The sequence below is a fragment of the Poecilia reticulata genome, chromosome 20 (genome assembly GCF_904066995.2).
Source record: "Poecilia reticulata chromosome 20, P_reticulata-male-v2, whole genome shotgun sequence".
NCBI lineage: Eukaryota > Metazoa > Chordata > Actinopteri > Cyprinodontiformes > Poeciliidae > Poecilia > Poecilia reticulata.
In genome coordinates, this window is record NC_088849.1 from 9,236,871 (window position 1) to 9,263,281 (window position 26,411).

General features: G+C 40.0%; 1 protein-coding gene across 2 annotated transcripts in view; it reads right to left on the reverse strand.

Moving 5' to 3' along the window:
* LOC103482308 (receptor activity-modifying protein 3) overlaps nucleotides 1–25,962 on the reverse strand; it is a 37,279-nt gene extending 11,317 nt beyond the window's left edge. The window contains exons 1-3 of one of the 2 annotated variants that reach the window (XM_008438398.3): nucleotides 25,525–25,962; nucleotides 2,414–2,443; nucleotides 2,187–2,343 (exon numbers count right to left, since the gene is read on the reverse strand). In XM_008438398.3, the coding sequence (XP_008436620.2) occupies nucleotides 2,187–2,343; nucleotides 2,414–2,443; nucleotides 25,525–25,576 (239 nt within the window). In that variant the 5' untranslated portion in view covers nucleotides 25,577–25,962. Of the gene's footprint in view, nucleotides 1–2,186; nucleotides 2,344–2,413; nucleotides 2,444–5,888; nucleotides 6,571–25,524 lie in introns of those variants that run through there. The other variant, XM_081602024.1, reaches the window with a different exon arrangement.
* Between the last annotated feature and the right edge of the window lie 449 nt (nucleotides 25,963–26,411).

Genomic DNA, 26,411 nt, shown 5'->3' on the forward strand with positions numbered 1-26,411 from the left:
ACTCCATCTAATTTATTCTAGGAATATAAGAAATTAGGTTAGACAGCAATGAATGCCTCCAAAAGTAATTAAAGCTCAAGTGATTGTGTCTGCCTTCATTTAATTGTCTGCTATCTGTGAGGAAAATGAGTGCATGACTGCATAGTGCATGAGGCATTTATAGAGAACAAGCATAGAAAACTTTGGAGTTCTCCCTCAATGTCTGCATTAGCATATGATAAAGTGACCTCTGGAAGTGACCTCTTAAACATCTGGAGCAGGTATAACGACAGAGGGACAAAGGCTAGTGACAAAATAAACTGCAATGGTAAATTCTTCCAGAAGAAATGTGCCAAAAAAGGTTTTATTAGCATAAAAAGCAAAGCAACTTGAAAAGATTCAAAATGCAAGAAAAGGAGGGTAATAGAAGGATCGCGTGTTGAAAAATTTGAAAAAGATTCAAAAAGACTTTTTGGGCATGCAGAGCGCTCATAGAGCCGTATTTATCTGTTCACACACACCGATACACAAATTCGTCGTTCACTTGGGGTTATGTGCCTTGTCCTTAAGGAACTAGCATGATGGATAAGAGCATAATCTAGTTGGAATCATTTTTTTCCTTTGTCTCTCTTGACAAGCGAGTGCTGAGATGGAATATCTCCATCAAAGATTCTGGACACGGTCCGGGCAAAGATTTAGTTAGTGGGCAGGTTTACCCACATTTGTTCAACAACTCCAACCGTTCCGATTGCCAACTTTAGTCGATAGATGAGCTCTAACTTCTTGGAGATCGGAGAGGGCTGTGGAAGCAGGCCGTGCTCTTTCACTAAGCAGATCTGAGTGCTACAACCACCCAGTAGGAAACCCAGACATCTCTCTCTCTCCCAAACATTGTTCTCTGGCTCATTCAGGGAAATTCCAGGGGGTTCCCAGACAAGAAGGGCTATACAGTCCATCCAGCAAGTTTTTGGAGTCCTTCTAGTGGGACGTGCCTGGAAAACATCCAAAAGGAGATTTTCCAGGCATGTTTGCGTTGGAGGCCTGGAAGGCATCCTGATCAGAAGCCTGAACAACCTCAGCTGTCTTCTTTCAATCTGAGGGAATATCAGCTTCTCCCAGGAGATGGAGGTCTTCACCGCATGTCTAAGGCTGCGTCTGGCAACCTTGGCCATGCTGAAGATCATGACCACAGACTTGGAGGAACAGCAAGCCTAAACACATTCAAAACTTTAGCATAGTCTGATGTTGCTCATGAGTCTCTCAACCCAGATTTCATGTTTAGTTCATTATTCATCAGCAAAGATGAACTTTGCATAACCCATGTTCTTAACTCTTTGAAAAGTGCAAGATGTACGGCCTTGCTAAGTTTGCAAACCGAGAATCCAGAGGAACAAAGTAATCCAGCATGACACGCAGTGCAGATGAAATATGAAAAGATAATTGCGTGGTACAGATATTTGTATTAGTACATAAATAAACTGAGACCACCATCAAGTGCCTGCATGCAAGAAAACATAAAAAAAACGGGGGGAAAGGTCATTAAAGGTGAATGTGAGAATATGGGCCAATGAGGAGTCATTCCAAAGTAGAGCTACTTCGGCACAGAGAAAACCTTAGTACTGCGTCATGCTGGTTTAATTGTATTGCTGCCCGGTGTACGGGGCTGAAGACCTCCCAGAGTGTTCACGCTAAATCTGAGAGGACCTACAGCAGCTGTGTTGGCATTAAAGGGGAACTGGTGAGCAATTAGGGAGGACTGAGGGGGTTTTTTCTGTCCTTTTACATCATGTGGAAGGTTACTGAGCCTTGTTTACTTCAGAATGAGGTGGCAACAGAGCACAATGTGAGACAAGGGCAAAACAACGATGTCAAGTTGAAGCTTTTCACCAGAGGTTCTTGACTGCCCTTCATGTTTTCAATGTTTCTAGAGACTGCACTCGTTGCTGTAATTCATACCTAAATACGAGGAACCCTTTAATGATAGAGATTTCCTAATGTTAGCTGCATATTTCCTCCTTCTGGGTAAAATGGCTCAGAGAACAAAGTGTTCAGGATAGCAGGATTTTTAATCCATTCCCCTTCCTTACCTCATCCATCAGCTGTGAGGTGCGAATTACATATCAATTACTGATCGCTTTGAGCCACACTTTCACTTATTATAGTGTGGCATGATGAAATGAACAATCTATCTTCAAATCCCGTTTTACCTCATGAAGTATGTGAGGTTGCACCATTGCTCCGGGTCTATGTGAGCCATGTCCCGCTTGAAGTCTTCCCCGCAGACCTCCACCTCCCACCGGAGACGAGACTCGTTGCAGAGCCTCCTCTGCCAGGTAATGGGCTCCAAGTTGAACGTGTCAGAGGCTGTCAAGAAATAAGAACAAGGTGAAGCGCTGATCGATGCGTGATTGGACTGATGGATGGATGTGCTCACCTGACGTCCCGCTCATCATCCAAGTATTAACTGTAAGAAGGAAAAAGCCATAGAAAACACTGTCAGATTCTCATTTGGATTTACTCTGAAAAAGAAAAACTCTGGGCTCTTCCACCTCCAACAATTAAATCTTAACTTTGTTATGCACTTAACCTTTGCTCAAGCATTTGTCAGGTTTGTTTTTGACGAACCCGTGGCTCGTTTCCCAGCTGAATATTAATGCCTACTTGGTGCTTTTTAGCAGCGGAAAACTTAGTTTGTTTGGTTAAATGTCAACAATTAAAGGACTCAGTCTGAGTGTAATTTAAACTATGCAAAGGTCAGATATTGTGAAGCACTGAGGCGGTACGCTGGTTCTTTCAATTAAGCTAGTTAGCTCTGATGCTCTTAACATGCTGTCTTCAGGACTTGTTTCTCATTAGAGCGGCTCAGTCACAGTAAAACGTTTCATAATGAAAAGAGTGCTTTGCACTTCGCCTTCCTCTGTTATTTACTGACACAAAAACACAAGTCATCATAGGTGGTTATGATGTGTTTATGTGCATAGATGACTACTTCAAGTCCATAGGGAACTCCCACAAGATTCAAGTCTTCACATTTTTATATTCTTTATGAGCAGATAAGTCATCAGAGTACATTTAAACAGTGTTTTAGTTATATGCTGATGACACTGTCATTTACACTTCTTACTGATACTCATGCTAAGCTTTGTGGATACGTTCAGCATTCTTCCAACAAAATAAAAGGACAGGTCTGCACCTCCCGACTTGCTTTAGATGCAGTGGAGCAAAGATTTCTCGAACAGCCTGCTCAGCACTGCCTGGACATTTTGTTTTAACTAGATTGATGACAAATGCATTTTAAGTAGGATGTGTTTAAGAAGTCTTTTCCTTTTCAGCTTTTATTTTTGAAAAAAAAGGACCAGAATCATTTCCAACATTAAACTGATCTAAAAATCTACCTTTTGCTCGTTAGCAGCTTTGGAGATGCACTACTGTATAAATTTAAATGTGTTGTTGAATAATGTATGTTGCTTATCGTTGCTAACTGTGATTTGGTTGCTCATTGTTCTGTTTTCTTATACTTTGACTTTTTTTTATGTGATTAGCAACAACATCATCATCTGGTTGAAAGCCCTTTTTGTTCCCCAATAAATACTTTTAAACAATTCCTGTTGCAGTTATTGTTAGATTTGGTTCAAGATGTTTATTGGAAGCAAAGATGTGTCTACCAATCTTTAGTCAATGTAAAGACAAAATGAGAGTTTTCTGTCTCCTTACATCTGCAGTATTGGTCTGAATAATTATATTTTTAGTTGAAGAGCTCTTGTTGGTGTGTTCAAACACAAAACCTCACGGGGAGCGAGGCGAGTGCATGGCAGAGGAGATGCGTCTTGTCATTAATCATTAACAAGCATGTCTTCTGTGAAGGTCAACTTGTTGGAGGGAAACTACCTGGACGGGTTTGTGAATAATTCCTCTGCGCTTTACAGCGTCTTTGTAAACTGAGCATTAGTGGTAGTTAGTGTCCCTCTTCAGTATTTAGACATCCATTTACATGCTTGTAATTCCTTTCTGCGATCCAAACTTTTACACACCACAGCTCTGGTCAAAGCTAAACAATACTCAGCACGTGAAGGTAAATCTCCCCTTTTTTGTGTGAAATTTTCAAAGATTAGCGGCTCCTGTTGGAAGGCACCCAGCAGGACTCCGACCAAGAGGCCGCGCTAAATTTAGAGACCATTATCTGTCCATGCAAGGATGTTTTTAGGTGCAGTGTTTTGCGTTTCGATCCGATTTTCTTTCTTCTGCTCTGCACTCGTTCCAAAACAATAACTCAATGGAACGTAGAAAGAATATTATCTTATCGTACGTGTCTGGAGAATCTAAAGCAGAAGGATTTTCTCTAAACATAGAGGATTTTCTCTAAACATAGCGTTTTGACATGTTTTAAATCCGTCGGCACTCTCAGACAGAGGCTGGTCCAAAGAGGAGACGTTAAAGTTATACGTCCATCTGACGTCACATTTAAACATGCAAAGACATTTGAATTCGAGTGAAAATGCTCCAAGATCGTCCTCTATGCATCAGATAGCGTGATACGTGTAGTTTGCTCTCTAGCTAATTCAGACAGCTATAGATTTATTGCAGGAAAAAAAAAAAGTTGTGATGTGAATAGTGCAATTTGGACGTATTTTTTTACCACCACTGCATCTGCAACCATGACCAATTATTAACCTCACTTAATTCTCACGCACAAGCTTTATCTTCATTCATGTAATTTATATCACCTCGACATGGCAAATGCTTGAAGTGGCCCCAACCTAATCTCAATAATTCATCTAATTATTATTGAGCAAAGAATCAAAAATAAACTTTATTTATTCCTCAGGGGAAATTGTTTTTTTTTGTTGTTGTTCAGAAGCTACTCCAATTGAAACTCTTGGATACTCTATATCCACTAGTTCCATAACACAAGTGTGGAATCACTCATCATTTAAACATGACCTAAATGTAAAATATAAAATGCATTCAGTACATAAAATGGAATAAAAAAAACTAAAACATACAAAAAATATAAAACTATGTGAATCACTTGTGGTTCTACAAATAATATGTCTAGAGTGCTGAACTTTCAGCCTAAACTTGTCAGGTTTTCGCTGATATTTACACCCTTCAGCTCAATAAACATGCATCATACATAATGAGGGAGCGTCATAAATTATGTTTTATGCATATGCCAGGACTTAATGTTCAACTGGATTTATTTCTTCCAGTTCAGATCCGAGTTTGATGTTCTTTCAGATTTGCAAACTTGAGTGGCGAGATAAAAGATAAAACGATGTGACAACGGGTTTAACATTGTAAGCCTAAAATGGAAAACAATTTATTCAAGAAGCAAGAAAATGGGACAAGATTTTTTTTTTCTTTTCCTATCTGAGCACTTACAATTACCACGTCCTGGATGAATGATAAATTACACCGCATTCACCGCAGAGGCAATATGCGTCGCTACTTCTGTTTTCATTCAGCTTCAACTGTTTAAAGTTTGACATCCTGACTGGATCGTGTACGTTTGAAATGTACATTTCCTGGGTATAATTTGCTAGCTTGCCATCAGGTTTATATATATCTAAGCTCACACAAGACACAAATCACAACAAAAGTAACCAAGACTAAGACACTGTAGTAGAGAAACTGCATTCAGAGGGGAACATTGTAGGAAAACGGTCGTCTGGTGTTCTGATGAAATGAACTTCATGAGTTTAGGTTTATTACTGTTTACTTTGACATAGGAGCTTCATTAATTACTGAATTCTTCCAGTCTCAAAGGACAGAGAAGAACCCAATGTGCAAATATTAAACTCTACCCAGTTGCAGTTTCGCACTTTGCAAGTTATTTCTTACACTCTGCTACCTCTTAGCTTCATTCACAAATCAAATGGCTCTGAGGATAAGCCAAAAATAATGATTACCTGGCAGCCTGGGAATTGAATTTCATGAGTTTCCGCCTGGCCTGCCTGTTGATAAAACTGTGTGTGCTGCAGTGTTAAATGCATAATTCTGACCCAAAGCATTACTTTCCATGGTTTTGTGTCTTTTTGTGCCATCGAAACAAAAGACAGAGAAACAATAGCGTGACAGGATTACAAGCGAGTTGGAGAAAGTTAAATGTTTCCTCATGTTCCGGTGAATGTTGTCCTCATAATTTGAGCCACGGTTCTCAGAGCACCTGCCATCCTCAGGGTATGAAGAGTTATCGCTATAATGTCATGTGAGCGGCAGCATTTTACTGAGGCAACAACAGGATGGAGTTCACAAAACTGTGCTGGTGTTTCAGACTCAGAAGATCTTTGCCCTGGAAGTGACTTTAATCAAAAGTATGTTTTTGTTTTTGTTTTTTTTTTTTCATTTTGCCAAATTTAAATTCAGCGACCAGTGTCGGCACACAGAGATGCTATTTGCTTGGCAGTTCAATTTCAGAAGCAAATCTCTCTGTTAGGGCTTTCTAATTAGACGGGAGTGAAAACGCTGCATTTTGCAGAGGTAAAAATCTTCTTAGACATGCGCACCTGGCAGAAAAGATGAAGACAAGTGCAAAAAATAAAAAAATCTGCATACAATCACACAAAGACTAAGACTTACATTTTACAAAAAAAAACAGCAAAAAGTAGAGAATTACTGCAAGAATTAATGCAAGAATTACTAATGACATCTACAACTCAACAACAACAAAAGCCTCTTATAAAGATTATATATCTTTAAGCAATGTGGTCAAAATGCAGATTTTTATAGCTGAATCTTTTTCCAAATCTATTAAACATAGGAGTGCGTGGATGTCAGAGGAGGAAAAATTGATAACGGCAGTGTCCAGGGCAAAAGACTCTCGAAAAGCAAGATTTAAAATCACTTTTAGATCAAAAGGTTTCTGAGGTTGACAGCGCTGCCGCTCCCAACGTCACAGCTGCATAAAAACATCCAGGCTTATGAGAGGTGACGGCGTCAAATCCATATCCCTGTCCTCTTTAAGAGATTAAAATCTTCCTGTCCTCCTCAGAAAGGGATGAGAGAATCGTGACGATCTGCAGAGAGAACGAGAAAGCCTTCTCTCGTGATCCTTTCAGCTGTCAGGGCTCAAAGAAAAGAACTTCTTTGTGTTTACCGATCGATACGTGAAATCAAATATTGCAGTGATGTACTGTGCACTCTAATGACAGCCGTCTTTGAAACCCTTCTTTGCCGACTTCAAATCTTGGCTCTCGGCCGCTCCATTCCCACAGGTCCCCGCTTGCATTTTATTCCCAGTGGCAGTGAACCTCGGGCGCTCGTATCCCAAAGTAACTTCCTGTTTTAATCGTCCAATGCAAACACAGAAGCTTCCGTCTGGAAAAGCCAAAGATCACCTACGTTCCCTTACCACATATTCTACAGCAGGCTGGGCTTCCAGGAAGTTTTGATCTGCAACAAGTAAGCTAAAAATATTTTAGGAAAAAGATCAAACTCTCTTTTTTTTTGTTGTTGTAGGTTTAGATTTAAGCTCACTTTCACAAGGAATGCAAGTTATTTAAATGTCTTTGTATACTTATCACTGTAGAGAATAGCAGACATTGACTGTGTATGCTCTATTTAAATCTTCGTTCACACAAGATAGACGAAAATAATTCAACTAAAATTATTAGAAATGTGATTAGTTTTAATTAATAATTAAAATAATCATTAAAAATAGTTTTAATAATAAAAAATTAACTAAATATGTACTTGTTTTACTGGTCAGAACAAGTGAAGTACATGTAAATTTCACTTCAGACCCACAAAGGGCCCCATCAAGCCGTGACACAGTAGATGAACCTGATGAACAATCCTTCATCGGGTTTATCTACATGAAGTTCAGCCATTTCCATATTATGAAATACACTGCTTGGTCCAACTCATACCATTTTGCCATTATAATACAAACTCTATGCCAGGATAAAATGCAGTAGTTTCTCCTTTTGATAAATACAAGCATGAAGTGATGAACCCACGACAGCGACGGAGCAGCAGGATCTCTGTTTTACTGCTCAGCAGAACAGCAGGGGAGGTTAGAAATGAGATCTGCTCTGGGGAAGCAGGCAGGACTGACATCATTAGTGGGAAAGGATGACATTTGGTTGGCGGTACAGAGAGATTCATGAGCCTGAAATTTAGCAGAGAGCTGAACACGTCTACTCAGTGTGTGACAGCTCAAGAGCTTGTTCACACAATCTAGAGAGAAGAGAAAATCCTCAAGTAAGCATTTATTTAATTGCAAAATCTTGGAGACGGTGGGTCTGAATGACAGGTTGTTACATTGTATGAAACCAATCTCAAAGCAACAATTAGAGAAGTGGTTTCCACACCAATCACAACGACCTGTATGGTAAGAAAGAGATGTAACTCAAAACTTTATAAAGAACAAATTCAAAGGACAATACAATAACATAATGATTACAAAAAATTATTAAAATCATCCATTATGGATATTTTTTTTAAATGTAAGATCGAAAAACATCTCTTGCAAGTACACACTGTGGGGTTTCAGTGTATTATAAGCCTGGCGGGCCACCAGGTTTTACTTGTGCCCCCACCAGGTTCAACATTGCTTATTTATTTAAGTCTTTTTAAAATGTTAGCATTTTTTAAGACTTTTTATAGTTGGCTTTCGGGTGTTAATCTTACAATCTTTCAATAACATAATTATCAAGTGATATTTTCAAATATCCAGTCAACTTTAAACATTTTTTAACTCAAAAGCCCAACCACCGGGCTTACCAAATTTTCTGTACTGTATATATATCAGAAATTATATTTCCATTATATACTAAATGGTGGTGATGTCCGCTCCTTTGAGGAAGTTCTTTCATAAATTCAGTGGTTTAAAATTCAGCATCTCCAGTTCGCAGCTTGGGATTTAGAAATGGTCGGAGGGAAGTAAGAGTTTGCAGGTTTATGTTGTTTTCTGAAAGACGCTCACTCACAGACCCCTAGTGAAAGGTTCCATCCCCCACAATCCAGAAAGACTTAACCAGGTAAAGAAAACAGGTCAAATAAAAAGTGTCTAATGCGTGAAAGTTCATGCACATCCTAAAAAGTCTCAAGGTACAGAGACGCTCCGGTTGCTGAAATCCTCATCTACCACTATCAAACATAGTGGTAGAAGTGCCTCGCAAAAGTAAACACACCACTTCAATGTGATAAAATGTGAAAAAAGATCAAGGGGAATAATTACATTTAGTCTGAGGCAATCCTCTGTCAGTCAGTCATCATGCTGCCTGTTTCCCCTTCACTGAGATTTTAGAGTCAACGGCTGGTTTGGGAGAAAAAGGTGGCCAGGTTCCTCACAAACACGCACACACACAAGCACACCCGCACACACACAGGTGCTATTTTTACACTAATAAGGCCTTTCCTGACCACTTTCAACAGAGCCTAACATGGATTAAGCTAAGCTTCCCACGATGGAATCAGGTCACTTATGGTTCATGAAAAGGGAAACAGAATGCATGTGAGCGTTGAAAGTGTATCAAATTAACATTTTAATAACGTATTAGAAAAGCTCAGGCTACAGAGACGAACGACTCTGTTTGGGGGTTTTTCAAAGCAATTCACAGATCAGCGCCGGGGTCTAAAAAGGCACAGCCACAAAGAATAGACATAATGAAAAAAAAGAGACTTGCTTAATTAAGTCCTACGTTCGTTATTACAGGAATTAAAAGAATGGCCCATTCAGCAGGATTTTCATTAGGTCCTCTGCATGTGATAATTTAAATGAGCAAAACATCAACAGGCAGAAATGAAGAACTCCTTGAAGAAATCTATAAAGCAACATTTAAGCAGAGCAACATGAGAATAGCGTGCTAAGCTACAATCTTTTAACAGCTGTGAGGCCGTTACCTGGATGAATACGAGCCTGACAACACGCCTGTTGAACTGGCGCCTTGCTTTTTTGAACATTCAAGACCAATTGACCGAGTGGAGGTTTGATTTATAGGGAACACTTTAAATGCTAAAAGTGTTTAAAATTATTTAAGATTTGGACAAAAATCTTAAAGAAATGTCAAATTATGTATTGATTTAACCTCACGTGGCTACTAATAATCTTTATTTTTTTTTAAAAACAATGATCAAAATAATTCTCTTCTTATTGCAGGAGATTCTGGACTCCAGTTAACTTTCACTCGTCTAGAACTGAGTGTAACCTTTGATGCAATTTCACATTCAGCAAATATACTAATAGATTAGCTGCTATTAAGACCAACACATCCTTGAACTAGTTTAAATCATATTTCTTAGGCTTCACTCATTTCATTAAAAAACGTTAAAGTCCAATCCATGTCCAGTCTGATTTGGGGTTCCTCAGGGCTGTGTTGTAGAGCCTGTTATGTTCATAAGCTACCTCAAAGCACGGCTACACAAACTTGAAGAGCAATCATCTGCGTATGATGTCATATTTGCGCCACCGACCTGAACTCGCGCTGAGGCTGATGTGAGCGCATATATCTTTGTGAACAAAGAATAATGTGTGGGGTGTGCATTTACGTCTCACACCCACTTGGATTCTGGAACAGGCGCTTTGTTCTGTGTCTCTGCTTGTAACTTGACAAAATAAATGAGCCACATCACCAGCCAATTACAGATCTTCTCCTTGGTCCCCAGAAACATGATGGTGCATAACTTTGGTATGCATCATCCCAAGATCTCCCTCCATTAATCACATCATTCTTGTTCTTCTGCAACGTCATCGCCTACCAGTTAGGTTGCTATGTTGAGAACAACCTTCAGCTTCTCTCCACTGAATGCGGAGGAAGAGTTCAGACGCTCCTCCCTTCTGATCTCTTGCACATGCAAGTACACTCTTGTGTCTTGATCATAAATTCATCTTACTGCTCTCTGTGCTTTTGTACTGTGGCTAGTTTTAGATTGTTTTACTCTGTAGGGTGACCCTGAATGTTTCAAAAGGCATCTATAAATAAAATAATCAGATATGGATGTTTTTGGCCAGTGAGAGGAAACCCGAGGTCCTGCAGGGGGGAGGTGTTGCGGGGGGGGACATGCAAAACTTCATACAGAAATACTCAAACCAGAATTTGCATCAGTGACCCCTGTGTCTTTGTTTTATGATATCTGTAAGACATTTCAAGATTTAATCTATGATAAGTGCTATGTAAGTAAAGTTTAACTACCTCTCTTTCAGACGACCAACTACCATCTTCCGGTTTGGTTGCATGAGTGTTTTATTGCAGCGCACTGTAAATTGTGGCACGTCCTGTGGGACTGTGGGACATTCTTAAATCACAGATGAGGGACATTAAGGGAAATCAGTTATTACTATTAAGTCTCTTAGACGCTTCCTGCGCCGTCTTTCTTGTTCTCACACACTTTCTAAAACCTTGGATGGATGTGTTCCCTTTCCTTGGTTCTGAATTTACTTAGCAAGTTGTGGAGTTTCTAAGGGTCCATGATGCCATTCACTCTGTCATGGCATCATGGAAGAAAAACACGACCACAGCATAACATCAAATCTACTGTACGTAGCAGTGGGCAATAGCATCTTTTACGCAGCAAAGTATGGAGAATCTTTTTTACCCGTGTGAAATTGAAAATAAATCTTGGTGTGGTTTTAGCCTCAAACCTACATTTTGACAATCATATGATGTCTTTTCATAACTCAGTTTACTATCATTTCAAAAGTTCTGCCATTATAAAGGGATTGCAGTCAACAGAGGACACAGAAAAACATGAGCATGCTTTTATTTTAAGTATGTTAGATTACTAGAATTTTGACTTTCCTGGTTTGTTAAAAAAAACTCAATCAGAAAGCTGCAGTTTGTCCTAAATGCTGCTGCCAGACTCCTGACCAACACTTGGAAATGGATAGTCTTAAATCTCTGCACTGGTTTCCTGTTTGTCAAATTTAAAAATGTCAGTATTGATCTAAAACTGTTGAATGGCTACAATACATTTCTGAGCTGCTTGTTAATTACGAACTTTAACGTAGACCCCTCAACCGATCTGAGACTTGCTGAACTGGGCAATTTTGTTTCTGGATCAAACTCCAAGAACCTCAGGTGTTTTATTCACAGAGCTTACTTTTCAAGCGCAGCTCAAAGGTTGTTTTTTTTTTACAATATCTTTACTTAGGGTCCTTGCATGTGGCGTGTTTTCTTGACTCCATGTGACCCAGGTCATACCCAATGTCATTTCGAACTCTGAGGTTGCTTTAATGGGATGTTTCTGTGCTTCAGGTAAGAACTGTCACAAAGTGTTTGTGCATGTCTGTTACGTCTCGCTGTCCAGCTGAGCCAATGGTATTGATTGTGTGCTTTCCTGCCAGGGTTACTGTAGCCTGTAACAGGGGAGGATGAGGTCAATCACAGTGTTTCTGAGTGAGCTAAGGAAACAAGCTGGATCAAACTAAGAGTGATTCCTGTGTTATAGGGAATCACAGCTTAGCACTTGCTAATCTTTGCTCTTTGAATATACCAAACTACTTGATGTTTACCCAGCCTACTCTCGGGTTGTTTAACTTAGTAAATCAAGGAAGGAAGGAATGCAAGGAAGTACAGAACATCAGATTTTTTTTTTTATTTCTGGACATTTTCAAGTTTTCAACTATTCTCTGGATATAATGATTTTTACTGTGAGTTATTTTGGCATGTTGTGTTTTCTGTTCTTAGTTTCAGGATGCCTTCAGGCAGCGGTTCGGTTTATCTGGCTTACTGAAGCAGATAACCGGAGGAGTGCTCGCTTTTGAGGATCTCTTTCACTTTCCTACATTTCAACAGAAAACCTTTTCAATACAGTGCGGAAAGAAGTGCAGAAGCGGGAGTTAAATAAAGCGGACAGAGGCTAGGATGTGAACGCGGGGAGTAAACGGGGAGTATCCAGAGCAACCGTGCACCACAACTTTACACTTGCGAAATATTTCACTCTGCGTTTGCACCGGACACTGTTAGAGGTGTTTATTGTCACGGGCATCGAGCCACTTTTGTAATAAGAGGAAACCCAAACAGCATTATTCTGCATCCTCGCTGCAGTTAGTTCTATAAAAAAAAAATTGAACAATATATGCCTAAAATCTGTTTACCTTTCAACTGGCAACATGTTCCACTCTTTTCTATTTTCTTATATAAAACCACAAGTCAAAAACTAGCTGAAAATTACAAATACACAAAGTTAAATGACACTTTCTTCACATTAGCCCACCAGCAGTAACAACAGGCGACAGAGGAAAAGACACGGTGTCAGTCGCTCTTGTTATCAGCCGAGCCCCCTGACAGGAAGATGGATGACCTTCTAACAGCGAGCTGATGTATGTGGTCACTGAAAGGGTCCTGATGTGACAAAAACAACTTGGAGAGGATGTTGTTGCAACAGTAATGTGCGCTGCTTCGTGTTTGCGTCGAGGCACGGGGCAGCAATGCGATTAACGCTGGTTCGGTGTTGCAGGAAAAGAGATTGCTCAAGCGCAGTATTTGCTCAGCGGGAAACGGTTCAGGACGCTGCAATAACTGCCTATTAGGGGCGGACACTAGATCTTCTCTGCCGGCACGACGATGTTTAAGCTTATCTGTGCGCTGCGTTTTAACCTCTGGGTTATTCTTCAGTTCAAAACATGTTGTCTTCTCAGATACCAAAGGAAGTCTTCCAAGTTTCTGAAGGCCAGACAGGTCTAAAAGTTGGAAACTGTTCAATTCAGCTGCTCGCTGGGAAGCTTTTAGGTGAAACTCAATGGAGTAGTAGACCATGTCAATAACAGCAAATAGCTAGTGCACTGCTAGTGTGTAGTTTGGTCATCCACATTCAAATTCTCTGATGTCCAATGATGGCTGTAGTGTAACTTACTCCATCTTCAGATCCTTTCGGGGAACCTTTCCCTTTCCATCACATTATGAGGAACAATCCACCGTTGGCAGGCACAGATTATCTTGTTCTAATATGTTGATTTGATGCTGAATATTAACATTTGTGCCCAATGCTTGACAGAAAGAACAGCTCTCTGTTTCTTCCAGTCGTGCAGCAGATACTTTCCTGCCTTTCTTTTTTTTTGAGCCCTCAAAAACTAATTAATTTTTCTGTGCAAATGTGTGCACACAAACTGTATCCTTCGACAACAATTAGTTACCAGACTATGAGGCATAGTTGCAAAGCTTGATGTGCCATCAGGAGAGCTGAAATTTAACTTTGCATTTTGTGAAGCACAAAGAAACAACACATTTTGATGCTGGAGACATCAACCATGAAGAAAATATTAAGACGTTTATCAGAAGTTTGTACTCAACCTGAGGAGAGATATTCATATGGTGGGTCTTATCCGAAATGTACTCGGCTTCACTTTGGAAAACCAAACAAAACCTCAACAGAAGATGGTGACGATGTGATCGGATTTAGTCTTAGCAGAGCTCTCGTCACAGTCCTGTGGGAGGACTAAAGGAAATCCATTGAGGGAAATCCACTGTGATTGACTGCTGAGAGGCAAGCACTCTTCAACCAGTTCATGTGCCACGAGACGCATAGCTGAATCAATTCTGCGGTTCTGCCAGTGAGGCTGAGCAGCGTAGATAAAGAAAACAGAAAAAAAAGGCCTTACTTAACCTGCTCTCGCACTGTTTCTAATCATTAATATGTATATTGGTTTATCAGTAACACAGTACATGATATAAAAGTATGAAAAAATGTAATGTCTTCTAGGGAACATCAAGTCCTGTCCTCTCTATTAATACTGTATTTCACCAGTTTTTTATGGTGAGTGTTTAAAGGAATGAAGGCTATATATACACATTTAAAAAAGTGCAGGAGGCTTAATTAGGCTGTTGATCAAATCATGTATCCTCAAATATCCGATGCTTATTAAATAATCATCACCTGAAATAATCAAAGAACTCCAGACATGCTGAGGTAAATTAATCTTCCTCAGTACACACAGCGCCTGCAAAGTGCAGCACACACATAAATGATGCAATCACTCAGCCCACATTTGAGTATCACTCACATAAAGTGAAACCGCAGCTGCATTAATGTGCAACATATATTGTGTTTTTCAGCATCAACCTTATACGCTCAATTTGGAGACGTTCCCACTTCTCCCCACACAGATAGGAGTCTTTCTTCAGACGTCTTTGCACGTGCCATTTTCTATGTTGAAGGAGCACATAGGTAGTAGATTGTTTCAGCTGGGGGAATGTTTGGCTTGTTTTCTGCCCAGGAGAGCATGGATTGATTATTTGTGCTAGTAGGTCAAATCTAGTTGCAGACAGGACGTCATGTGCACCCCAGATGTTGTGCCAAAAATACTTATATGTGCAATTTGGAGGCGTTTGCACTGCTGGGAGTCCTTCCAAGAGGAGCAAAGTGCATTCCGATCTATAGGGGCAAGAAGTCTGGCATAGTGCGTTGTTTTCTTTATTTATTAAGACTGTGGATTGGATATCTACTCTGCCTGTGTTTCAATGGTATACAAACATGCCACTGAAATGCCAGGCAGATATGCTGCTCTTTATGTTGGACGAGATGCAAACAAAGTGCAGAACTATTTTTCTCCTCATCAGGAAGGTGCCACTGACTCGTTTTGCTTCACTTAGACCAGAATTACTATGAACATAAGTGGTTTACCAGCAGAACAAAAATAAACTTTGGTTGACCTTTCCTTTCTCTCACAGGGTCACTGCCTCAACAGTTTACTGCTCTACCTGCAGACATTTTCTGCAACTTTCCTAAGCCGACAGCCTCACACTCACATTCACACTCACCTCAAGCCCACAAATGGCCAGCTGTCAGCGAGGACAAAGGTCAGCCTGTCTGACCACCGTCATTTGTTGTTGCACGACTAAAGATGAGCTAAATGTGGCACACCCGTCTACAGCAGCGTAAATAACTTCCTGGAACTACTGTCTGATTTTAGGATTGCTTTACGCAACATTGGGTCTGTCTCTGATGGCCGACCTTTCAACTCAGCCTAATCTGCTTGTTAAGGTCAATTCTAAACACTTTGAGAGGCAACAGAAACCTTTTATCGTACCATACCATATCTCAGTATGACTGACTAATATGATCACCCAAACAGGGGCACCCAGGGGTCAAAGAGGATGGAGAGGAAAACAAAGCTGTTGATGATACAAATGTGCAAGACGGAGGGGAACTCTGAACACTTGGCAAACAAAAGCAGGAAGGAGAAGAGAAGGAGATGAAGGATAGCCCTTACAGGGACAGAAATAAAATTCAGCATTGGAGAAAAGGGGGAATCCATGTGTTATTCCGGAGAGCAGCGTGATGTGTGTGTGTGTAGTATGGCTTCATCTGGGGTGGTCTGAGGTGCAGCAATGTCTCGCAGGTGAATGTGAGGCATCGCCGCTGGCTTTTGGGCTAACGGCTCTACATAAATGCAGCCCATTTGCAACGAGGAAGAGAAAATTACAGCCAAGCTCTGGCAGAATGGCCCCCCCCGACGGAAGGGACCCATCTGTTTGTGAGCTGCCACGGCTTATTTGTTAGGAAGCGCTGAGGCTGCCGCACTAAGCGCCATGGGAATAGCCAGTCTTTTATCCAAACCAAAGAGTTTCAATAAACACAGCTTTGGCATTTGTTTCGGTAGAGAAACGGCAATCTATTCACTCGAGAATTAGCGAGTTGTGTCCTCGAACGTGGAAACAGGAGGCTGCTGGAGGTAGATAAGAGGCAGGGGTAAAATTAAAACGCTGAGTTGGCATAACTTAGTGGATGTATGGAATCCAACACTGTAATATATTAGCAAAGATAATCAGCTGGAACAAGACTGTTAGTGGCTTCAGAGCTACCCCTCCTCAGCCTGAAAATAAAAACACCGTAACTCAAAAAGGGAGAAGCTGAAAGAACGTTAAAGCCACACTTTCTTTGACCGAGCTTCAAAGTTTTAAAAGTCTAAGTGGGCTGTGTGACAAATAAAGCTAGAATGGTGCCAGGAGGCATCATCAAGCTGTTGCCTGACAGTGGATCCTTTTTCTTTGAATTTCATGCCATTTGCAATGAGGGATTTAATGAAGACTTTTAATGTTCTTTCTTTAGGGTTGGATGACTGTACAACATAGACCTTAAGTAATTTTTTTTTTCATTTATGACGGACTATACATGTAGTCACATACAGATTCTACATGTAACTCAAACATTAAAATTTGGCAGCGTGCGCCATGACAATAGTTTTGTTGTTGGTAACATGAACACCAGTAAGTCCACCAAATTAATGGTGCATTCGCACCGGCCCTGTTTAGTCCACTTTAACTGAACTCTAGATCATTTGACCAGAAAGTCCAGTTCATTCAGAGACGTGTTGAACGCTCAATCAAACTCTGATGCAGACAAGTGAACTCTTGATGTACCATCAGGAGAGCTTTAGTTTTCTTTTAGCTAAAGTTGTACAGTAGAGGTTTTAATCGAGGGGAAAAGCTTCTTCCCTGTTCACCTTTGCCTTTGTTTGCAACAAAATATGTGTCCCCCAACGAGACTCGGTCTCCATTTGGTTAAAGTGAGCTCTGGTGTGGTTTGAATGTGAACGCCAAGCAGATGAGACATGCTCCAAAAAAGCAGGAAGCAAGCTATAGTGCAGGGCATTTTGGGTAAGTGTAACAAAGACAAAAGAGAAATCCTACAACCGCTAAAATCTGAAGCCATTTTTATTCATATTTCCTGAAGAATGTTGTGCTCATGTCTTCTTTGGTTTTTGTGTCATTTCCATCAGGAGGTCTTGGTGCTGCGCCACCACAGGCAAAGAGGGGAATAGGTTTTTCAAAGGGTTTGGATCGTTTAACAGTGTGAAAGCGAACCGCACCTGCTGAAAATGTAACAAACGTTGCAATTTTGGTCCATAAATGAACCAAGTCTACCAGAAGATCATGTGTCCAGTAGACCCCACCCTATTTCCAAAGAACAGTGGTCATGTATTCATTGTAAATCTTGTGACTACAAAGTGTGTCTTGTTTCTCTCACAGTAAGACATCTATCAAAATGCAGGCATGTGTATATTTGTGTCTGTATGGATCATTTTGTCCCTGTGTAGAATTTTAAAAATCCACAGTAACTTCAAATCTGTGCACAGAGTCCTTGTACGTTTAAACAAATTATCAGTCCACCTGGTAGACTCCATCCAGAAAACAGAATAAATCCTTAAAAACAAAACCTAACATCACATTCATCCCGCTGATGAATATATGGAAACTTCTGAGTAGCTCAGTCTGCCAAAATGAGATACTCAATGGTGGTTCAGACTCATCTGATGTAGATCTGTGCACAACACAGACAATCTGTCATGAATATGTCAGCCCGCTCCGGCCGTTAATTACCGACCCTTTGGCCCTTTCATGCTGCAAAGGCCAGAACATGGAGGAAAAATGCATTATCACTCCAACTTTAGCCTAGATTTCATTCGTGACGTGCTGAATGGACGAATAGATGATAAGTGGGTTGGTAGCTGATGCAACACATCACAGTCAAAGACTACAGCATTTTTTTTTTACATGTAATTAAGACAAACAGAAAATACATCAAAGTGTTTTTGACGCTGGATATTTAAGGATTTGAGGATCTATCACATTTGAATGTATCTCGATCTGTTTCCAGTAGGTCAAATTATTATTTACCAAATTATTCATAAAGTAGGTTGGACTGCAGTTAGTTGTAGCTGCTTCAAGCATGTGGCATGTCGAGTTGAGTGAATCCTCACTGGCATGAGACTGAGTAATGAGTACTTGCTGCAACATTTGAGGTGAACGTCTTTATTTTTTGAAACACACGTTTCCATTCTTCTAGTAAAAAAAAAAAATCTGTGGTTTAATTTATCTGGAAATTAACCAAAACGATTATGGTCATGCATAATGTGGTGGATGTGTCTGTGTTGGGATTAATCGTTAATCTGACCATTTCAATTACACTAATACACAGTGCTGACTGGTGCAACATCACTCTCTATTTTCATGAGTAACATAAGCTTTGAATTAACTCCTCAACCAACAAAACCGTACATGACAACATCTGATTATGCCGCACTCAAACACAATAATATTATGGCCATCCTCCTCCCAAGTGGCAAAATAATGTATTTCTTTCCTCCGATTGTTTTAGTCTTGATTGAAATTGCTGGTTATTTGTCATACATTTGATGCCACCTAAAGAATCGGCCCACCAGAAGGAGAGGCCTACTGTTTTGTTCTGCTTTAATCTGAAGGGAAAACATCTCCAAAAAGTGTGTCTTGCGCACCTAATAATTTCAACATAAAGCTAGATTGATCATTTTATATATTTTGGTGAACAAAAAATTATCTTCACTTTCCCGTCTTTCTTCTTATGTCTGTAGTGAAGCACAGTTTTTAATAGTGCCGTGACTGAATACGACTGAAATAGTCTTTTCATTTTAGTAGCACTAATTAGTGGACACCATTTTATCCCTTCTTCTTAGATTTCTGTGCATCATTGTTGCCACTATTGTTCCACAGATGTCCTTTTTTTTTAGCTAAATTCCTACAGAGGTTTTAATCGAGGGGAAAAGGTTCTTCCCTTTTCACCTGTGCCTTTGTTTGCAACAAAATCTGTGTCAGGAAGCTCGACTGTCCCACAACTAGTCCAGTCACCTCTGACCCAGTGCTCTGTCTCTGACAGATGGAGCTGCTTAAGCGCACAGGAAGACAAAGGACAACGGCCCTGAGAAACTTTTTGTTGTTGTTTTTTTTATCCCACATTTCACTTTGCTAAAAGGGAATGTACATTTTTTCAGTAATGGTAGTCTTTCTTAGAGGGTTTTTGTCTCTTTTGGTGTTGATTTTTTTTGGGGGATGAAAGAGAGAATTTTGTCGTCTCTTTATAAAACTTAACATGTCATTAAAAAGAGCCAAATCAAACTACGAGCATATTTTGAACATACAGTTATATTGTATTCAATGAGAAATAAAATGAAGTAAAAAAGTAGTATCCTCCTCTTCCATTGTTACTGTTTTGTTTTTTTTTGGTCATTCTTAAATATTTCAAGTGCTCAAATAGGATGATTGTGTTGGCAGAACAAACTACACTCTCTTACAGAAGATACGAGGCATGTTGCTGAAAAAAAGACAAACGAAAACATTAAGGGGAGAAACTGCACTACAGATCCCCCTCAAAAAGTTTCCACATTTCCATTCTTCAGCTCCGAAATGGGTGAAACTGTTTATTTTTGCTTAAACTTGTAGCATCGCTGTTTTCTTCTAAATGCGACTCCCGGTGGAGTTGGAGGAGTTGTCGTCCTCCAGATAAAACGCGCTGTTGGGTCAGATATCGCTAGACTTTGTGGACGTGGGCAAATATTCCTTTTTGAAGAGTGAAAGTTTAAGTGTCATTAACAAATTCACATTATCTGATTCATTTGTATTTTTAAAATGTTTCCGTAAGAGACTGTGATTTGCAGCGCCGCAGAGTTTGCAGCAGCAGATGGAAATAGGGGATCAGCAGAGGGTTTTGAGTCACCTCTGGATCATAAATCTTTAACAGAGCTTTGAAATATTCATGACGCTCAAAACACACTTTCACTCCCTGTGAGCTGCAGCTAAAGTTCAAATGTAACAGTGTCAGGGAATCAGCGACACACTCCAGTTTAAACCTGGAGCAACCTCTGACACCAAGCATGCCCACAGTGGTCAGACTGCAAATTCACTCTGGTTTTTTGGAGGGGGGTTTGTAACTTATTACAGCATCAGGATGTACAATATGTGATTATTTACCTCTTTCAGACTGTTTCTTATAAGATAAGAGAGAACAATGGCAAGAAAAGAAGTTGGCTATGCAGAGCCTGTGTGCACTTACTGCACTAAGCACTGAAAAGAAAGACTGAGATACAAAATTACTCAGGATAATCATCCTTTCTATAATAGCGTTCAACAAAAATAGACATTATTGAAACATCAAGCAAAACTTAATGTTTCGTTTTTTGATATATTCTTGCAGGAAGGATCATTAAATGTTCTTTTGATGTGCAAACTGAATGGTTTCAAAAACTAATTTTATTAAATATGACTGGATTTTGGAAATTGGGGGGGAACATTTTTTAATTTGATACTCAGTTGAATGTAATTGCTGCTGCACAAATGAAGGTAGTCTGTACACAATTGTGGTTCTATGTGGTTTATTAAAATGCAACAGAAACCCCTGGATTGAGATCATTTCTTTTTTTCATCTTTAAGCATACAGTCACTCTTCACTTACCCCTGCCTTACCTGTAGCTACCCAAACCAACAGTGTAGCTAAATAACCATTTAGTATCAGTTTATTAGAGTCACTCAATGGAGAGCAGAAATATTCTCTACAATAAGAACATTACCAACATCCCATGTGGATTAAAAAAAATTTAAAAAAAACAAGAGTAAGGCATCAAAAATGATTTCCCGCACTGAAATCCTTCTTGAGATCAATAACAACAACAAGAACAACACAAACATGTTTTACAGCTTTTTCGGATGGAAGGGAAAACAGAAAGCGCCCCCAGGCACCACGAGAGTGAGTTGCTGTTTGAAGAGGTGAGCAGATGCTCCATCGTCAGAGGGAATCGCTCTTCCTCTGCCGTGCAGATGGAGGCCCACGTTCTCTCCTGCACCAATGGCGCTTGCCCGACATTAGAGGCAACAAATCAATGTGACTCACTGCGTCACGTTACTGCTCTTATCTGAGCAAGCGGCACCTGGGGATCCCCGGTGAGAGAGCGTTTCAGTCTAGACGAGAGCTAAACACTCTGGCATGTCTGCGCGTCACGCGTCGTTCTGTTTGCTGCGGCCGGCCACTTTCTCTTCCCGTGGAAAGTAAAGCTGAGCTCTAAAGCTGCCATTCAGGATTACTTACTGATCTGATAAGAAGTTGACACACACACACACACACCCCCACACACACACATTGTGAGCAGAAACTTCATCTTAATTCAGATGTTGTAGGGATGCATTTGAACTCCTCTCTTTTACAAGGTGGGACGACGATACAACTTCAATGAGTCTGAATGTATTAATATTAATATCGTCCACGGCATCAACTCATTTTGGCATAATCCCCACATTAGCCATATTGGTAAGGTTTAACTAAAGACGACTAGTTCCTTTGTACAAATCGGCTTATATTTATAGTCCATTCATTCATTTTCAATATCATTAAAGTACATCACTCCTAAGCCAGCGTTGTTTGTTTGAGGTCACTATCCTGTTCGATCACCAAACAGTTTCCAAGTTTCAACCATCTGACCCAAACCGTCGTCATGGGAATTAGTGAAAATACAAGAGATCTGTTGAGCCACAGAGACAATAACGATGTTAGGAGTCAAGAAAACCTACCAACCATGAAGAGTGATGGACATAATTTCATGTTGAGGGTTTGTTAATCAACAGCTGGAGAGCTGAAACTTGCAGACACAGGAGTGTGTTTGAACTGTGCAATACACACAAATATAACTTCCAGCTGTTTTTTGGAACCCATAAAAAGGCTCATCTTAAACCTCTGACATTCTTCTAGTCTAAACTGTATCCAGACCTACCAGGAAGTAAAGCAAGTCTCATCAACTCCACAAATTCTCATATTATAAGTGGCCAAATATGCATTTAGAATTATGCCGGGACATTGTTGATAACTAAAAGAAACTAATGTAGTTTCTCTGCAGGTTGCTAAGGGCTGTTTATCCAAATATTAGTGGGGCGTATGCATGTAGTTGAGTCTGTGAGGATTTGAGATACAACATATTCAAACTTGTGCACCTGATTCTTGTTCAAATTCAGTGAAGTTGACTAAAACATGACCTTAAACTAAATAATTTAAAGACCCAAATATCATATTGCTCCAATAGTGACTGCTGAGAACTCTCAATCAAAGATTGAAGCAAAATCGACAGCAGATGTTACAGGGAGTTGAATCTAAAGAGTTTTGCTACACAGCAGATTACAATACAAGATAGACTTAGTGTCATTATTATCAATCTGAAGATTCAGTTTATGGTCAAAATATTCTGGTATAACTCAGGATAAGCTACCCCAGATGGCCCAGACCGTTTTACTGCCACGGCCAGGTTACCCCAAGCGTCAATATACGTCTTATTTACGTAAACCAACGTATTGTGCTTTCGTCTCATAAAAGCAGGAGACATCCATAAGCCTTCTAGCTGGTCTACATTCATCAAATCACAGAAAAGCAACTGGTATATATCAAGAAAACATAACCTGGCATTTAACGCTGTCTTGATGCTTGGCTCACATTAGCAGCTCAGAGAGGTTTTTAGCTGCTTTATCTCTCTTGGCATTAGAGGGATCTTTATTAAAACACATCTGCAAGGAGGATAACAGTGAGCTTAAATGTCATCATTCTGTGGCCGAGCTGTCTTACAGAGAAATGTCTTTGAATGTGGTTTCATAGCATTCCCTAAACCTGAAGACAATTGAGATCTGTTTCTCTCTGGCACTCTGAAATCTGCTGCGGTAATGCTATTGCACACTTATGGAACCGGGTATCATCGAGTTAAGGCCTTGATGTATAATCTCTGTTTCTTTTAAATGTTAAGACGCCCACGCAGGCCTGCTTGTTATTCCATTAATGTGAAAAAAAAATCTCAGTCTCAAGTTTGAGATGTTTCTCACAGATGCGGCGAATGCTAAGAATCCTTATTGGATGAGAAAAGTAATCTGAGTCAAAATACGATCCCCGTTTTGGCTCAAAGTATTCCAGCATCGTGTCGGCGCCGGTCTTACTACCCCCTATAGGTTCACGTCTAGTCGCTCTGGGGAAACAAACCAGGTTTCAAGTCAATAACCACAAACATTGAAATTGCAGTCCTGCGTTACCTGGCCTGCCCACTGAAGGAAGCTGAATATTTCCTATCTGAACAAGACCAGATGGTGCCACCACAAAACATCCACCAAGACCATCTGCTATCCATGCGCGCTCGTCCTCTCAATAAATTCTATTTTTACTTTGAGGTAAATGCTGTGTTTGACAACTGCAGCTGGTTGAAATTAGTTTTAGCAATCCCTGCCAGGTTCCAGGGGATTCAGCCGAAATGGAGAATCTCTGCACAATTGAAAAACATTAATTTCCGGGTGTATTAAGATCTTAATGAACCATACTTGTATATGCAATGTTTAGCATTTGTTAAAGTTTAGCTACAACATTTTTGTAAGAACATTTGACTTTTTATTTTAAAAGTTTGCAACATCCTCCTGGCTGACTGTACGTAGTTTTTCTGTGAAAATGTTTTACAGTACCAACTGATTGGTGAAAAAAAAAAAATATATATATATATATATTTTGGATGATGCCAACAGTCTGAATGAAAATAAGATTTTGCAAGCTTAAAACATTAACCCCTGCTGAGGTTTCAGGGTCGGAGTTGATTTGACGATTGGTGGATCTAAATCCAGGGTAATCGTGGAATTAAACTTGTCTGAGACTGAAAGAAGCTTGAGACTCGGACCAAGGTTCACTCTCAAGGAAGATAACTACCCTAGCACCCCTACCAGGCAGTCAGTGCTGCGAATGAATGGTTTTGGATCAAAGCATTTGTGTACGGAATTACCTTGTCAAAGAGTAGACCTTAACCCCACTGGGAATCCGTGACAGGATTTCAAATTCGATTTCTGCAGATGTCCTCCATCTGATCCATGCTTGAGCTATTTTATAAGGTAGAACGAGAGAATTTCTACCTCTAGATAAGCCAAGTCTGTACAGACATGAACCTAAAGCCTGGCTGCTGTAATTGCAGTGAAAACTACCTTTAAGTAGTTTTCAACGGGCGCTCCACATATCTCAGATTTTTATTTGTGAAACAAAAACGTTTCAAAACCATCTATGCTTTTTCTTCTGTCACACAAAATACTTGAAAAAACAGTGCGTGTGTGTGTGTGTGTGTGTGTGTGTGTGTAGCATAACAGAATGTGGAAAAGTTCTGTCATCTATTGCAAAACTTAACTAATGTATGAGCGTAATTAAATCCATTCTTTTATTTTGAGTTAGACATTAACTTTTTTAAACGCTACGTGTTAAAAAAACATGGTTGTATCTTATTTATGTCTATTCTAGCTAAAATAATAATAATAATAATAATAATAATAATAATAATAATAATAATAATAATAATAATAATAATAATAATAATATACATTGATTAAAATCTACTCAAATAAAATATGTACAAGCACAGCATCACAGCTAGAAGCCTGGAGTGGATTTATTAGTCATAATTTGGCTCAGGATAAGACACGATTTCAAATTTGATTTTGTGCAACCAGCTAATGAGACAGCTCTACACATTCCCACTGGACATAATGTCGGTCAGGGCTTTTCATTGGGGTCACATTAGACTGAGCGATCCTCATTCAGTGCATGCTCTGTGAGATGTAACTGATGCTCATTATGTTCACTTTGCTGTATGGCACACAGCGGGGATGCAAACAGAAAATATAGAAATATACAAAAGGCCACTTATAAAATGTATTTAATTATAGTCTCTTTCTTTCTTTTTTTGCCTGTTTTTGTCTTTCTAAAGACTCCCTCGCCTAATTAGCACAGTTAATTGCTGCGGGTGGATGTTTTAAGATGTGCTCTGTTGATAATAAGGACACAAAAGAGAGTCAGACTCACCCAAAAAGGCCAAAAATAAAAGTTTCAGCACGACGAACTCATTTGTATCCATCACGCTGCGAGGACCGGGTCGGACGGGGATTGAACCATCAGCGGCGGCTCCGGGGAAATGTTATCCCAAATCGACCCATAATTGAAATCATCCCAGATGTTGAGCGCGTTCAGTCATGAGCCAAGACAGCTCGTGACAGATTCAAAACAGAAGAGGAAAAAATATGCATACATAAAACAAGAAAAACAAACGCAGAGAAATCAGATTCCCGAGCGCGACTTCTTCCAGTCTCAGAGACGGAGTCTCTCTCTCTCTCTCTCTCTCTCTCTCTCTCTCTCTCTCTCTCTCTCTCTCTCTCTCTCTCTCTCTCTCTCTGAGCGGTCAGGAGTCACAGCTCAGGACCGCCGTCCTGCATCCTCACAGACGGGGGGCGGGGAGGGGAGGATGATGATGATGTTCGGGAGAGGATGATGGGGCTCCACCACGACAAAAAATGACCGGATAATCCACTGGGAAGTTAACTCTGAACATGCAACCAAAGACAAGAGGATATATAGGCTAATCATCCAGTCAAGGTTTATGACATATTGTCAAAAATATCAGTGGATACTTTTTCTGTGTCGCAGAGTTAATTCAAATTAAACTTGCTCGTAATGTACAATTATGCATATTATAGGTTTTCGAAAGGCAATTATCCCGAATTAAAACCAGATCAAGAGGAGGGCTGTGGTTCTGTGTCCACGCTGACACAGAACCACACTGACCTCTTGTGGTTGCTGTTGGTATTACGCATCCCTCAATCTGGGCTTGAACTCTGGAGTTCGCTGTGAAATTAAAGGGGCAATTCCAGGTTTTTAAAAGTTTGAATTTGTCGCGTAGAGGAGCATAACACAAA